The sequence below is a fragment of the Manihot esculenta genome, chromosome 15 (genome assembly GCF_001659605.2).
Source record: "Manihot esculenta cultivar AM560-2 chromosome 15, M.esculenta_v8, whole genome shotgun sequence".
In the NCBI taxonomy this organism is placed as follows: domain Eukaryota; kingdom Viridiplantae; phylum Streptophyta; class Magnoliopsida; order Malpighiales; family Euphorbiaceae; genus Manihot; species Manihot esculenta.
Genome location: NC_035175.2, coordinates 14170411 through 14186732, shown reverse-complemented (window position 1 = coordinate 14186732; position 16322 = coordinate 14170411). Strand labels below are relative to the sequence as shown.

General features: G+C 30.7%; 2 protein-coding genes across 3 annotated transcripts; both read left to right on the top strand.

The window, feature by feature from the left end:
- Positions 1-4257: 4257 nt before the first annotated feature.
- Positions 4258-6502, top strand: LOC110602326 (arabinosyltransferase RRA3). The gene is made up of 2 exons (XM_021739817.2): positions 4258-4666; positions 5048-6502. The coding sequence occupies exons 1-2, from the start codon at positions 4475-4477 to the stop codon at positions 6161-6163; spliced, it is 1308 nt and encodes a 435-aa protein (XP_021595509.1). The 5' UTR covers positions 4258-4474; the 3' UTR covers positions 6164-6502.
- A 5300-nt stretch (positions 6503-11802) lies between these two features.
- On the top strand, positions 11803-16206 carry LOC110601679. Of its 2 annotated transcripts, XM_021738907.2 has the most exons (9): positions 11821-12293; positions 12517-12855; positions 13366-13399; positions 13617-13847; positions 13942-14031; positions 14937-15002; positions 15079-15170; positions 15248-15295; positions 15650-16206. In XM_021738907.2, the coding sequence occupies exons 2-9, from the start codon at positions 12518-12520 to the stop codon at positions 15762-15764; spliced, it is 1014 nt and encodes a 337-aa protein (XP_021594599.1). In that variant the 5' UTR covers positions 11821-12293; position 12517; the 3' UTR covers positions 15765-16206. The 2 variants fall into 2 exon arrangements, with proteins under 2 accessions (XP_043807189.1, XP_021594599.1); XM_043951254.1 differs by lacking the exon at positions 15650-16206 and having other exon boundaries at positions 11803-12293; positions 15248-15643.
- The last annotated feature ends 116 nt before the right edge of the window (positions 16207-16322 follow it).

Here is a 16322-nt window from a genome sequence, read left to right as displayed (position 1 = left end):
AGTCTTGCCGCATTTGATTGCCATGAATCAATATGTTTTTGTGCCTAATCGGCTTATTAATAATAATGTTTGTGTGGCATTTAAGACTATAGATAATTTGAAGAATAGAAAATCGGGTGATTTGGCTTACTGTGCATTAAAAATCGATATCAACAAGGCATATGATAGGGTGAATTGGAATTATTTAAATATTATATTGCTTGCATTAGTTTCCCTAAGTTCAGTGGATGTCTATATACTATTCGAATGTTAGTTATATAATAAATTTGAATGGTTCTTTAGTGGGATCTGTGATTCCTAGTAGGGGTTTGAGATAAGGAGACCCTATATTGCCCTATCTGTTTTTTAATATGCTCAGAAGGGCTTTCTACTCTTTTCAAGAGAGGCTAAGGATAGAAGATTGATTCATGGCTATAGTGTGGGATGGGGTTGTCAGCAAGTGTCTCATTTTTTATTTGCGGATGATTTTCTTTTCTTTTTTTGAAGCTAATGGTTGAAGCTACTGTGGTGAAGAATATTTTGCAAGAATATGAAGATGCTTCAGGCCAATCGGTGAATTTTCAAAAATTTAAAATTATGTTCAGTCCTTGTGTGCAGATGAAGACTAAGGCAGCTATCTCGAATGTTTTACAGGTTTCTAGTCCTCTTAATAGTGGTGCGTATTTGGGTCTTCCCTCGCTTATTGGACGCAATAAGAAACAAGTTTTCAGCACTATTAAAGATAAGCTTTGAAAGAAAATCAATAATTAGAATAATCGATTTCTTTCAAGAGCTGGTCAAGAGGTCTTGATTAAATTTGTTGCCTAAGCTATTCTATCATATTGTATGTCTGTTTTTCTCTTGTCTAAATAACTTTATGAGGAATTGCAAATTATTATGAATAGATACTAGTGGAATGGCAAGAAAGAAGTCGATAAAGGCATTAACTGGTTTTTTAGGGAATGTATGACTAGTTCGAAGAGGGAAGGTGGAATGGAGTTTCAAGATCTATACCATTTTAACATTGCTATGTTGGCCAAGCAAGGGTGACGTTTATTGACACAGAAAGATACTTTGTTTTATCGTATTTTTAAAACTAAATACTTTCTGTTGGGAAATTTTTTGAAAACTTCTAGGGGTACTAACCCAAGCTTTGTTTGGATAAGTATCTTTATTACCATCGATTTATTAAAGAAGGGGGTTTGGTGGAGAGTGGGTGACAGAAGAAGCATTTTGCCGGTAGTGATCCTTGGATTATGAAGCAGGATTCCTTTGTTGCTGAAGATGGGAGTATTTTTGTGAATGCAACTCTGCGTGTTTCGGATTTAATTATTGATGGGACTAGGAGGTGGAATATAGACAAGCTGGAAAATTTCTCTGTTTGAGATGTAGGAGCAATTCTTTTTATACCTCTTATTTTGTTTAATGTTCATGATTTATTGATGTGGCATTATGAAAAAAGTGGTAATTATTCAGTTAAATCTGGATATCATCTTAATTGACAAATTGGGCATTCTAATGCAACTGTGGTGAATAGAGAATTATGGAAGCATATTTGGAACTTAAAAATTCCACCTAAAATTTGTGATTTTATGTAGCGAGTGATGAGGAATGTATTGCCCGCTAAATAGAATTTGCAAAGAAGAGGGGTTAGTGTGAATGCTAGTTGTTCTTGGTGTTTTATGGTTGAGACGGTGGATCACATTCTTTTATATTGTCCAAAAGCTCTAAGCTGCTGGCAGATAATCAATATGTTTAATTTGGACACAAGTGATACATTCTTTAACAAATTTGTATAGGTCTGGAATTCCATAGGAAGTGAAGAGACTGAGTTATATGCTTTTATTGACTTTCAGAAATGAATTTGTTTGGTCGACTAAAGTTTCTAATCCTAATCAAACTGTGTACAATACTGTCTCCCATCTTACGAAATGGAGATTGTCGAATAGACGCGTACTAGATAGACCCAGCCTACTCGGTCTTCTGCGGGTATAGTATTGGTGATTTCTACTTTGAGTTCAAACATTGATAATCCAGGTTAGAACTTATTCGTGGATGCAACGACCTTTCAACATGAAGGTGCATGTGGCTTTGGGTTTGTAGCTGAAAATGCACAAGGTGGTTATATGGCTTCAGTTTCAGACTATCAAGAGAGTATTTATGAACCCGCTATTGGAAAGGTTGTGCCCTGTAGAATAGCCATTTTATTTATGATTTAAAAGTTTGAAAATGGTGGCTATATCTACTCGAATAGTCAACTGATAGCTAATGTTTTGCAGTCTTCTATTTCAGATAATTCTATTTTTGGCTTAATTATCTATGATTATAAGATTTTACTTTAATTTTATCCTAATATTAAAGGTGCAATGGATTAGAAGACAAGTGAATAGAGCAGCTCATTCTATTGCTAGTCTCTATTCATTTCTCCCGTTATGTTGTTTGGGAGGTGATTCCGAATGTACTCATCCACGGTATCTATAAAATTGGTCTTTTAGCTTAAAAAAAAAATTGCAACCTGCTTTATATGGACTGTTAATAAAAAAGCTTATATAATTTGAATGGTTCAGATTATATTAATAGAAAATCCGACAAAGTAAATTTGAAAATAAGTCTAGTCAAATTTTTATATTTTTTTAAAAATTAAAAATTTTAATTAAACTTTTTTATTAATTAAATTCATATATTTTATTAAGGATGGAATAAGTCTTATACTCATTATTTTAGTCCATTCTTTTTATTATATTCCTCGACAGATCAATTTTTAAATAAATACAGTAGTTAAGTTTTATTTTAAAAATTAATTACGTCCGATTGAATGTTTTGATCTTTCTCTTCTACTGTATTGTTGTTAAAAAAAAAATCTTACTTAATATATATTATTTTTTAATGATATAATTTTTTTTAAATTTAAAATATATTCTATTTAATACAAAATTAAAAAATACATACAAATGGTAAATAATTTTTAAAATTATAAAAATAAAAATTTTATTATATTTTATTTATTAAAAATATTATTTTATTATTTAAAAAATAATATTTTATTATTATAACAAAATATATGGGTTTAATTAATAAAATTATAATAATTTAGGGACTTATTTCCAAAATTTACATTTTATGAACCCTACCGAGTATAGAAGCACCAGAAAAATAACATAAAATACTAAATTAAAGAGAGATTTTTTTTTTTTTTCCTTTTGGACAAAATAATTTTATTTTTTTAAGCAAATAATTGAAAAAACACGGTTTGTCCTACTGTGTTCTGCACTTTATTATACTTGACGATTTGTATTGATAGACTTTGACTGATTAATATTCGAGAAATTTATTATTTAATTCTATCATGTAGAAATTTATTAATTTATTTTTTTAAATTAAAATATCTTTAAAATCTAAAATTTTATTGATTAATTTTATTATTAATTTTAATTATTAAATGTTTAATGAATTAAAAAATATTATTTAATTTTTTATATTTTAGATTTTTATATAAGATTAATGGTTAAAATTAATGTAGTAATAATAGATTTTCAAAATTTATTGGATATTTAAATATATTTTTAAAATTAAATATTTAATTAATAAATTTTAAAAATTCATGTGACCTTTTGAATTCATGTGACCTTTTGAATAAGAGAAATCTCAAAAGAACAAAAGCGGCTCCAACAAATACAGGCGAAGGATGCGCCACAAACCTCAACCGTCATCAGCCTGTGAAAACTTATTCCACTAAAGAAAACCTTGTTCATCGATAATCACTGCTTCGGTTTCCCTTCTTACTTTTCTTCTATCCTTCTCCTTTCTCTCTTCTCTTTCTCTCTCTTTCTTTACAAACTCGAAGCAATTTGGAGTAGCAGCTTAAATTAAACTCTTTTTTCGATTAGTGAAAAAAAAAAATTGCATTATTATACTTTGAATTACTCCGTTTAAAATAAAAAATTTATAAAATTTTAATATAATTAATCTATTTTCTATTATTTCTTATATACGATGAAAATAATTTTATTTAAGATAAATTAAAATTTACAAAAATTAATTTAAAAAATTATTTTAATGAAACATTTTTAAATTAAATATTAGTATACAACTATAAAATAGACACAGATTGAATATCTGAATAAATTTAGGTGTGAAATTCTACTATTCAGTACTCAATTTTCATTTAAAAAATATATATATATATATAAAACCGTATCGGCCAGGTAATTGAGGACCAGATGCTTGATAATTTAATTAATTAAACTATAATATTTTATTTTTTATATATAGTATTTTCAACCACCCCATCTTCACTGCCGATGGCTCGGTGATGCCAGCTACGCTGCTCAGAACAAGGGAATCCTCTCTCTCTCTCTCCCCGCCACCGCCACCACCACCATCCAGACTGACTTCAGAGTCAACCAAATGTGTGCCAGAAACCCTTAAGACTTAGCAAACACAATAATAGAGACGCATGAATTAGTTTCTGTGCATTTGAAGAAGGAAGAGAAAGATGATTGGGCGCAGAGATGGTCCTTTGATGCGAAGCGGCACCACCGCGCAGTCACTACGCAAATCGAGAATTGCTATCGCTATTGCCATTGGGATTTTCCTTGGATGCGTCTTTGCCTTCTTTTTCCCTCGTGGATTTTTCATTTTCAATCCCCATTTTCACTCTCGCCAACTCTCCAATTCCATTGCTCAGGTTCTTAATCCTCGTTTTTACTCTTGTTTAGGGTGTGATTTAAATGATTCTCAGCTTTGTTTTTCTGAATGATTTGTTCGTTTATTATGGGATCCAAGATTTAAAGATTGAACCTAGAACCCAAATTCCATGGATGATTGTGTTGTGGTGATTTTCTAGTCCCGGCGTTGATTTTTAGATATCAACTCGAAATCGGAAGAATAAATTATTATTATTATATTACTATTACAAGTAATGTCTTTCTTGATCTGTGGAGATTCTTTCATAATGTTACTAATTTTGTAGTCAATTCTATGCATTTAGCTACTCTAGTTTTGTTCAGATGACCTGGGGATAGTTTGTTAGTCCCAAATGATAATTTTCGTGGTTGTTTGTCATTAGGTGGAATCAACGTCATGTGAATCGTCTGACAGGCTGAACATGTTGAAAGCAGAATTTGCGGCAGCTTCAGAGAAAAATACCGAGTTGAAGACACAGGTTAAGGAGCTGACTGAGAAGCTTAAATGGGCTGAACAGGGGAAAGATCACGCGCAGAAGCAAGTTGCTGTATTGGGTGAACAGCATAAAGCTGGTCCCTTTGGCACCGTCAAGAGTTTAAGAACAAATCCAACAGTCATCCCAGATGAATCTGTGAATCCAAGATTAGCAAAGGTACTAGAGAAAGTTGCTGTTCAAAGAGAAGTTATAGTTGCTTTAGCAAATTCCAATGTCAAGGGAATGTTGGAGGTTTGGTTTAATAGTATCAAGAAAGTAGGTATACCCAATTACTTGGTTGTTGCTTTGGATGATGAGATTGTTAATTTTTGTGAATCAAATGATGTTCCTGTGTATAAGAGAGATCCTGATGAAGGGATTGATTCAATAGGAAAGACTGGAGGTAACCATGCTGTTTCAGGGTTGAAATTTCATATCTTGAGAGAGTTCTTGCTGCTGGGATATGGTGTTCTTCTCTCAGATGTTGATATCGTGTATTTGCAAAATCCTTTTCACTTCCTTTATCGGGATTCAGATGTGGAGTCCATGACTGATGGCCATAACAATATAACAGCTTATGGTTATGATGATGTCTTTGATGATCCTGCTATGGGTTGGGCTCGGTATGCTCATACAATGAGGATATGGGTTTACAATTCTGGCTTTTTCTACCTTAGACCTACAATTCCTTCAATCGAGCTGTTGGACCGTGTAGCGAATCGGCTTTCTCATGAGAAGGCCTGGGACCAGGCAGTTTTCAATGAGGAACTCTTTTTCCCTTCACATTCTGGGTACAATGGACTTCATGCTTCCAGGAGAACTATGGATTTCTATCTCTTCATGAACAGCAAAGTCCTTTTCAAGACTGTGAGGAAAAATGCTAACTTGAGCAAGCTCAAGCCTGTGATTGTTCACGTAAATTACCATCCTGATAAGCTTCCGCGAATGAAAGCGGTAGTGGAATTCTATGTTAATGGCAAGCGAGATGCATTGAAACCATTCCCTGATGGATCAGACTGGTGAATTCAATTTTTTTCTTATTTGATGGTAGCCTTCTCATTTTCCTGCTTAATCTTCAAATGCGTTGTAGACTTGTAATGAATGATCCAGACATATGGCAAGGCCAAAATCATTTGACACATTCCTAGACAAATCTGTGTCCTTGTTTATCAGACCTCTATCAAATGCTCACCTTAAAATTTTGCTCTCATGAAGATAGATTAATGTAACTATATGTCTGTGTTCGTCATTGTTTTATAAGTCATTTGCAACTCATTGTTCTTTAACTTCGATCAGTCATTTACAGTTGCGCTTTATTGTAACCTCTTGATCTACCACGCCTAAGGATTCTTTTTTTCTTTTTCTTTTCTTTTTTTCAATGTTGTTTGAGGCATGAAAGGACCTCTTTGCAATAGCATTTAATATGTAATGCAGCTGAACACGAAATGAAAATTTGGTCGATGATATTAAGTTGGGAAAAATTATTCTATCCAACCATTGTAGGTAGATTTCACCATAATCAATGGGTATAATATATTTTTTGTTGAAACGAATGGAAGAGACTGTTGATGTTATTTATTGTTTTTTAGACACATCACTGGAGTAATTCTTTGGACTATTCAACTCCACAACTTCAAATATCTGTTGAATATTTTAGTTTATGGCAGGGAATGCCACTAGATTGCAAGCTGACACCTCCATTTACAAGAGATCACCAAAACTCAATTCTAAGAAAACAGGCATGTCCCTTCTTGAAGCTACCTTCTGACATTGGCATTCTTAGGTCACTTCCCCTGTGAAATTGGGGATAGCAGAGTGTTGGACTTCAGGACTTGCTTAATCAAGAATAAAGGGGGAAAAATTTTCCCAATCTGCTGAAAGTACTATCTCTCATCTTATGAATATTCTGTATACTTGGCATAATTGCATCAGGATTCAGGAGACAGGAGGGGGAGCTCCTCACCTGCCTCGGATATCAGTGAAAGTGAGTTTCTATCTTCAAAATACAAGGAGATGAATCTACTGTTAAATGGTCAGGGGATGAGTTTTGTGATAGTTCAATGCTGTCACTCTCCTGACTCTTCTGAATTATTCTTCTTCTTCCTCAATTCTACCCTGGATTTGGGACTTGACCGAAGCCGATTATCATAACTTTGCCAGGCAAGAGGGAAAAAAAAAAAAAAAGAAGAGAAAATTCTCATATCTGCTGCATCAACCCGTAAAAACTTGTCGTATGCAACAGCTCAACAAGGAAAGAAACCAAGGGCAGGAAAAGACTGAACAGTAACTAACTAGTTACAAATTGGGCGAAGTAAAAGTAAAAGTATGCACAGCGGTAAGTTACAGACGCTGTTAGGAATGTCAACCTGAATATTATATGACGAGTTAATACTTTAACATGAATTAAATTATAAATATTAAAATAAAAATAGAAAAATTTTATAATATTTTTATATTTTTTTAATTAATAATTATATTTAAAAATTGTAGCATAAAATTATAATGTACTATTTTAATATAAATTAAAATATAACTCTTAAAGTAAAAATTAAAAAAAAACTACAAAATTCTTTTTAATATTTTCTCCGAAAAATTGTTATCCATTAATGAAAAAAAGTAATATTTAAAAGAAGAGGTTTTCAAGAAGAACTATGTTGAGATGGAGAAAACTTCAAGATCTTTTCGTACCCAGATTGTTATGCTTATAAGCTGCTCAGTGATCATGCAAAGAAGCCTTCTGGGAGGTATGCTACTGAAAGTTACTTCTTCGAGAATATCCTAGAGGATCGGTTCTTCACAACAGATCCCAATAAAGCTCATCTCTTTTCCATTCCCATTTCTTGTCACAAATTGAGGAGCCAGGTAACCTGTTTGATGAAATTACTTCTCTATATTTCTTCTGTTACTCGTTTGGAACAAAAGATGTGATTTGGGAGGAGCAAATGCAACTTCACTACCAAAACTTGTATATGCAGATGATTTCCATGAAAAATGTCTCTGATCCTCTTGGAATTTTATTCAGGGAATACCCTATTCGTATGTCCCTCACAGTCGATGGTTTTGTCCATAGCTTGATTTGCAAGTACATTTAGTGGAACAGAACTTTAGGTGCTGATCACTTTGTTGTGATTTGCCATGACATTGGCTTGGTTGTTACTGCACAAGCTCTAAAAAACGTAATTCGAATTGTCGGTTCACCAACCTATGCTTGTGAATATGTTCCACACAAGGATGTTTCCCCTCCACTGATATTGATGCCAATGGCTTACGAGAAACATTGAGACCATGTACAGGACAGGTAATTCCCTGTCATGTATACTCTGCATTTCTATAGCTGCCATTGCAATTCATAAAAATTGTTCATTTACCGTAAAGAACTTGTTGTGTAAATACCATACTGCTTTCATTTTGTGAACAGAGACATTTACTGAAACCAGCAAAAGACTTCCCAATTTGTTAGATCGCCATTCTACTCTTGATTTGAGTTTTGCTGCATACTAACTCTACTCTTTGTTACCTTAGTTATGAGTTTAGCTTGTCATGTCATTTTTGAGTTTGCTTTCTCTTCCAGCTTGACATACAATGAGATATCCTTATTCCTTAACAGATGATTAATTTCGTTTCTTTTCTCTTTCTTGATAGCATAAGAGTGATGGCTAGAATTCTTTTGTCCATGGTTACATGAAATTCATGTTGCAAACCATTTACTGAACCTTGTTTATGAACTTTCCATTTCTTCTTATTCATTATTCCTGCAAATCAGGTCCAGAAGCACTTCCAATGGAATACATCTGCACTTAGACTTGACGCATTTCATATGATAATGTATGAACTGTGGCTGCGTCGCCATGTTATCATATACTGAGTTATCAACTTCTTTACATTTCAACTTCAACATCCCTCCAACGATACAAGACACTGAAGGTAACATCTGATTTCCTTGACTCATTTTGGCCTTCCATTCTTTAAATTTGTACATGATTGCCCTGAGCTTAAGAAATATGCTGCATTAGCATTCATAGACTGTAAAGTGATATAGAATTAGTAGTTACCAGGAGAAGTTCTGTAGCTAACTTTCATCAAAGGTGGAGGCCACTCCTGCAATGAGAGACGTTGATTTTGCACCATGGTCTATTTTTGAAAACCCACTAACCATCAATCTCATGTTCAAATACATGGAATGCTTGTCTAGAGCTCCACAACTTGCTTAGCACTGCTTTGATGGTATTTGCAGTAAAAGATTTCATGGAAGATGATTTGCTGCTAGGATTCTATAATTTTGACCAAGTATTAAGAGTTAGAACTTTTATGTCCAATAAGTCTTAATAATAAGGAATTTAGGGAATTTAACATTTAAAGAATTTAGGGATTACAAGATCAGAGAAATAGAAATTAAGATTTAAAAATTTAAAATTTTATAGATTTATTTTTGGAAAGGGGAATAAAGGATTTTTGTTTTTACCTTTTCATGTGAAACCTACTTAATAAGGAGGAAAAAAAAAACTATTTTAGTCATATCAGTTTTCCGTAACAAATTAATACTTATATTTAAATTAGTTAATAGCTTTAATTTTAGAAATATTTATAATAATTTATCTAAAATATTTTTTAAATATTTATATTTAAAAAAATAAAAATTAATGTTATTTAAAGTGATAAATAATTTTTAAAAAAATTCTTTTAGAAAGCTGTATGAAATGGATTAGTATTATTTTTAAGAGAAAATTAGGGAAAGTTTAAGATCATGTAATGATAAGCTAAATAATTTTTAGATTAAATTTTATATTTAAATTTATGTATTTATTGTATATAATTTAATTAGTTTTATACGCATTTCAAAATATTTAACTCTAATTTTTGGGTTTCGATTTAAATTAAAAATTTATATTTAAAAAAATTGATATTATAGAATTTAAACCGTATCAAATTCAATTTATTTAACTTTAATTTTTTATCAAGAATATTTAACTATTTGATTTTAATTTTTTATCAAGAATTGTATCAAAATTAAATGAAATCGAAATCTATCGAATGGAAATCATATCCAAAAATTAATTTTATATATGTACTTTTAAAATAATTTTAGTGATATTATAGTTTTATTATATAATTTTAATAATATATTTTGTATTTTAATATAATTTTATAATTTATATTATTAAAATTATAAGATTAATTTTAATTTTAATTTTATAAATTATTAAATAATATATAATAAAAAATTATAAATAAGTAAATATATAAATAAAATAGTTATTCGATAGTTATTTCAAACTTAATAAAAATTTAATTTTTTTTGTGTATATATATATTTTCTTTAAGTATTTTTATATTTAATATTATCTAATTATTTTTATAAATTAAATTATTTATTTAATTTAAATATGACTCTCTCTTAATTATATTAAAAATATTATAAAATAATTATATAATCTAATTAGTTATTTAAATTTTCTAATAATATAATTTAAATAATTTAATTAGTTAATCATAATTTATTCTATTTAAATAGGTTGTATATAAATATACTTTTTTGTTATGTCAACAATAAATACATCAATTACTTTATAATTTTTAATTATATTATATGAGTGATATATTAATAATATAATATATTTTTATATATTAATTATATATGTACTTTTCAATGAAAATATATAATTAATAATTATATATAAAATAATATAATATTTATATAGAATATATATTAATATTGATATTATTATTGTTTAAAAATTAGTATTATTATTTTGATATTTGTTATTTATTATTTTAAAATAAATATAAGAATATTACAATCTTATTTTTAAAAATTAAAATTTAATTAAAATTAAAAAGAACCAAAATAAGAACTCAAATCATATTAAAATTGTTTAGATCCATATCAAAATAGTATAAAATTTAATTTTAATTCTATTTTTTAATAAAATTATATCAAAATTGAAATCAAACAACATATTAAAAACTACTTACTATCAAAATGGGAGTATTAAAAAATATAAATTTATATCTACATTATATTTCAGAGATAAAAATATTTTAATTTTTTAAGAAAAATGTACTATTTAGTTTCTGAATATTGTTATTATTAACAAGTCAATATTTACATTTTAAAAATTTATTAAAACATTTTTATTTTTTATTTCTGTCACTGAAATAGTATTTCTGTCATCTTTTTTATTAAAAATAGATAAAAAAAATGGAAGAAAAAACTTTTAAAATTTAATTTTGACTTTAAATAAAACATTTATTTAATTTTTAGATATTGTTATTATTAATAAGTCGATTCCTATATTTTTAAAAATATATTAAAAGTTTTTATTTTTTATATCTATTAAAACGTCTTTATTATTTTTTTATCAATAAAATAATTATTCATTTGTTTATAACGAATAATTTATTAATAATAATAATATTTAAGAATTAAATTATAAATAAACCTTTATTTAATTTGAATTCCGTTAAACTATTATTAAAATAAGATCTGTATCATTCAAGCGCCTATCAAATTTAACATTTGAACAAATAAAAATCACAAAAATATTCTTCCGTTCAAAATAACGATGGATAAACTTGATAAAAATGTAGATTTATTTTATTTTACAAAAAATTTATGGACAGAAAAATCAGTGGAGATGGAAGAAGAGAGCAATAATTGGCAAGAATATTAATAGGATTGGTTTTGTGATTCTCAGAAGTCAGCATTCATCGCTTGTCATTTTCTCTCAATCCAAACATGTGTCCCATGTGGCAATTTCATTAGTCCAAATCTTCTCTTCTTCAATTCCATCAACAAATATTCTTGCTCATAATTTTTTGTTTTAATGTGAATGAATCCCTTCACATCTTATCCACGCATATCCATGAAATTTTTGTGATAGATTTTGTTTTCCCATTTTGGATTTATTAGTTCTTGATCCCACTTTCATCGTCGGATTCTGGATTCTGTGTGGAAATTCTCTTTTTTTGATCCAGAAGCTTGAGTATTTGACCTTCCCCACCAAAGGGGAGCTTTGCCAAAGCTTGCCCTGTTTTTATTTTCTTGTTTTCAGATGGCTCCTGCCTTTGTTTCCTTGAAATCATTGCGTTTGTAGCCTGAATAATTTGCTTCCACTTCTTCACTAAACAAGCATTCTTTTTCATCGTTTCCTCTGTAAGTACCCATTTTCTCATTCATCTTTGGCCCTAATCCATTGGGTTAATTGGGTTGAATCTTTTGTTCCAAATTACCCAATTTGTTTTTGATTCTTCTATCTGGAATTTGGGTCTTTTTTTCTCTAATTATTTAGCATTTTTTTCCAAAATAAGAATCTATATTGTATCGTTGATTAGGAATCAAGAAAACGCTAGAGGTAACATTGTCATTTCTTTGTCAGGATGCAGCAGCTACTTGTTACTCCTGATTCTACCCCCTTGAGTTACTGGTTAAGCTGGAGAGTATTGCTATGTGCAATCTGTGTATTCACCCCTATGGTTGTAGCTGTATTTATTACATGGAAACATGAAGGTTTTGATCATTTGAGATCTTGCGGAGGGAAAACTCAGCAAAAGATTAACCATTCATTGTTTGAAGATAGAGCTTGGAGACCATGTCTTAAACAAATCCATCCCATTTGGTTGTTGGCTTATCGAGTTATCGCTTTCTCTGTGCTTTTGGCATCGCTTATTGCTAAAGTTTCTGAGAATGGATTCGTCATGTTTTACTACTATACTCAGTAAGCCATCTCTCACTGCTATTTAATAGAATATGATGTGAAATTTCCATGACCCGTTTCATTTGAACCTTTAAATCCAACTGTATTCACGCTATCTAAGGCAGGAATTGAAAATTTTTTTTCTTCATAATGTGTAGAAGTGGGCATCTATTTCTATATCAATTATGAAATAGCTTTGAGCTTTTTTTTTTTAAAAAAAAAAAAATTATTGGCAGTAGTTGTTTCTTGCTATTTCAAGTAATTTGAATGTCATGTTATTGAACTGAAGTCTGCAATCCATCAATCCAGAGTTTTCCTCCTGGTGAAATGTGATGACATAGGTGGGACGTGGCTTCTGTGACTTCATTGAATACTTGATGACATTAACTGAACTTCTTTATCCAGAACCATTATCCCCAAATTAAGGCATATATGCTAATGCCATTTAAATTGTAGATTGCCCCTCTGATTTTGAAATGTTTTTCTTAAATTCCAACTCAGCTTATGTGATGATTTTTGGGTGCTGAACAGGTGGACTTTTACTTCTGTTACCATTTATTTTGGGGTATGTGCTTTCTTTCTCTGCGTCCCTTATGCTGAACAACCTCAAATTTTGATTGAATATGTGATCTATATACATAGCTATTGTTGCTGTTATAATCATGAATACTATCTGCTTCCACACATTTTTTTGCATTTATTGGAAGTATATTTCTGGAATAATTGTGCTTTTGTGTCATTTTTAATTACCATGTTCTTTATATTTTCAACATGCTTTGCAGTTTGGGGTACTGCTCTCCATCTGTGGGTGTTTCCAATATCATAAAATGGGCACCGCTGCATCTAATATCCATCACATTACGGATGATGCTGAACAAGGGTACCACGTGCCTCTAATATGCGAGGAAAGATTAAATGTACATAATGCAAGAAAAATCTCAAATACCGAAGAGGAAATTTACACTTTTCAAATAGCAACTGTGTGGAGTTATCTCTTCCAAGTTCTGTACCAGGTAGATTATTTTCCAAGCTGACGTAGCTTCACTTGTATATAGGCACTTGTTTCCTTATCTCACAATTTTTCTCTATTTATTCTGTCATAAGCAGATGAATGCTGGAGCAGTGATGCTCACTGACTTTGTTTATTGGGCCATTATTTTTCCATTTCTTACCATCAAAGATTACACTATGAATTTTGTAAGTAACACATTCTTAATCAACCTTGTTTTACGTCTGCTTTAATGATTGCTGCCTCCAGATCTATCTGCAAGCACACTTGATACATCGACATCTAACTGTGTGCCCTTCTTGCTTCATTACTTCATCAGTCACCGAAACAGTTATTGTTTCATGTTGCATATGTTTAGGATTCTTCTATCTGACATTCATGTAGATATAATTCCCAGCATCCATTTTGCCCAAGCCAATCAGTTATCACCTATGGCATGGCTTTGGAAGGCAGCATTGTGCTTAGGTAGAAAATGATATGCACTTGAGTAATTTGATACATGTCTTACTCCGTGTCCTGGGTTCTTGAGCACTTGGGAGTTGAGATCTTAAATATCTGATTTCCAATAAGAGAAAAACTATAGCTGTGACATTGTGTACTAATCTTTTGGTTTTTCATGTTCTTATTGCTTAGGAGTGATATCAGTATTCGGTGCTTGATTAAGTGTTGGTATTTTAATGTCTCATGAACAAGAATAACAGAAACACGTCATGACACATTTAAATTGTTTTTTGTTTCTATCATTCTTAACCTCCAAACTAAATATTATTGCTAAAATTATCCATACTTAGTTTGTTCATGTTACATATGCAGAATATGTAAAGCTTTTATCTTCATTTGACCATGTCTCACCTTGGGAGCAATCTAGATGGCTTGACTATATTGCACGTGTCTTATATATTATCTTTTGGGGTTCAAAGGTTCAGCAAGTTAGACATAGTGGCAATAATGTGTAATAGATTCCTTGTAGTGTTGCTTCAATTTTTTCTCATCTTTGTTATCCATGTTTATTATTTTTGCTTTCCTTCACAACTTTTGTTCTCAACATTTTGTTGTCTACTGCATCTGAATGTCATGTTTTCAATCATTTCAGTTGACAGTTAATATGCATACAATCAATGCTATCTTACTCCTTGGTGACACGGCTTTGAATTGTCTGGTAAATTAATCTCTCTCTCTCTCTGTTTTCCTTGTGTTATGTCTAATTATTCTTGAATTGACTTGCTACTTTTCAGCCATTTCCTTGGTTCCGGTTTTCTTACTTCATTCTATGGACGGGTGCTTTTGTCATTTTCCAGTGGATTATCCATGCTTGTATATCAATTTGGTAAGTTTTCATTTCCATTTTCTCTTTCCTCATCTTCATTTTTGTTTGTCTCACTAATAGCATTCTTGCTACTTCAGGTGGCCATATCCATTCCTTGACTTGTCATCACCATATGCTCCATTATGGTTTGTATCTCAAACATCTCATTACTCTAATTTATGCTTTTCAAAACTTCTGGTTGAATTTGTATTAACAATATTTCTAGTGGGTAGTAATCTATTAGAATACTGGATTTTTTGTTGGAAAATAAGACCAATTATTCCCATTTCATCCTGTTTATATTGCTTTGATGCTCGTATACAGTTATACCGAGTCAAGGCTGTTCGAACTTTTACAGTTTTTAGCAAATTGTATATAATTATCTTGGTATTAGCTTCAAAATCTTATTTTCCCTTTTTTCTTTTTTGGTTATGCCTCTAAGTGTAGGCTTTATATCATATATTCATATTCTGATGACTTGCTTTGATACGAACTTGCAGGTACTTGCTAGTAGGATTGCTGCATTTACCATGCTATAGTTTCTTTGTGCTAATTACCAAAATGAAACACAATCTGTTATCAAAATGGTTTCCTCAATCTTATGAATGTCTATGATGATGAATATAAAACATTTGAATGCTGCTTCACTGCATATGAGGCTCCATTAATACATCCTCAAGTTAACCCAGTTGTATGATATAGCAGATGGTAGTCCTGTGATACTCAATAGTTCTGTTTTGCTTCAATGGAATCAAGACTGAATCCATACAGGATGTTTACATGATGTTCTACACTCGAGCAGCATTTTACTTCATTCTCTTCATTCTCTGTAGGATTAGAACTCCCTAGTAGATGTCAGATTCAGGGCTCTTAGTTCTTTCCATTGGGCCATGGATTGTATTTGCCCAGTTCTAACATTGTCTCTTTGATCCATGATCATGAGTTAACTGAGATTGTGTACTTTTTTTACCTTAAAGAGGAGGCTGGGATGTAAAACTGAGGTTGGAATAATGCTGTAGTTGCAAATGAATAATAATCCATTTCTTGCTCGATTGCATTTTCAAACATCTTATGTAAAGCATTAAAGAAAGAAATGTAAAAGAAAAACAAATAATAGCTGGACTTGTCAACTTTCTATACTATTACTCCCTTTTACTTCTTGTTAATATTACA

Bases quoted from the DNA above. Each gene is read 5' to 3' on its own strand.
- LOC110601679 (XM_043951254.1), top strand. From the start codon at position 12,518: ATGCAGCAGCTACTTGTTACTCCTGATTCTACCCCCTTGAGTTACTGG. The intron at 13,848-13,941 runs GTAGATTATTTT...TGTCATAAGCAG, and splicing joins TCTTCCAAGTTCTGTACCAG to ATGAATGCTGGAGCAGTGAT. The intron at 15,003-15,078 runs GTAAATTAATCT...GCTACTTTTCAG, and splicing joins ACACGGCTTTGAATTGTCTG to CCATTTCCTTGGTTCCGGTT.
- LOC110602326 (XM_021739817.2), top strand. From the start codon at position 4,475: ATGATTGGGCGCAGAGATGGTCCTTTGATGCGAAGCGGCACCACCGCG. The intron at 4,667-5,047 runs GTTCTTAATCCT...GTTTGTCATTAG, and splicing joins TCTCCAATTCCATTGCTCAG to GTGGAATCAACGTCATGTGA.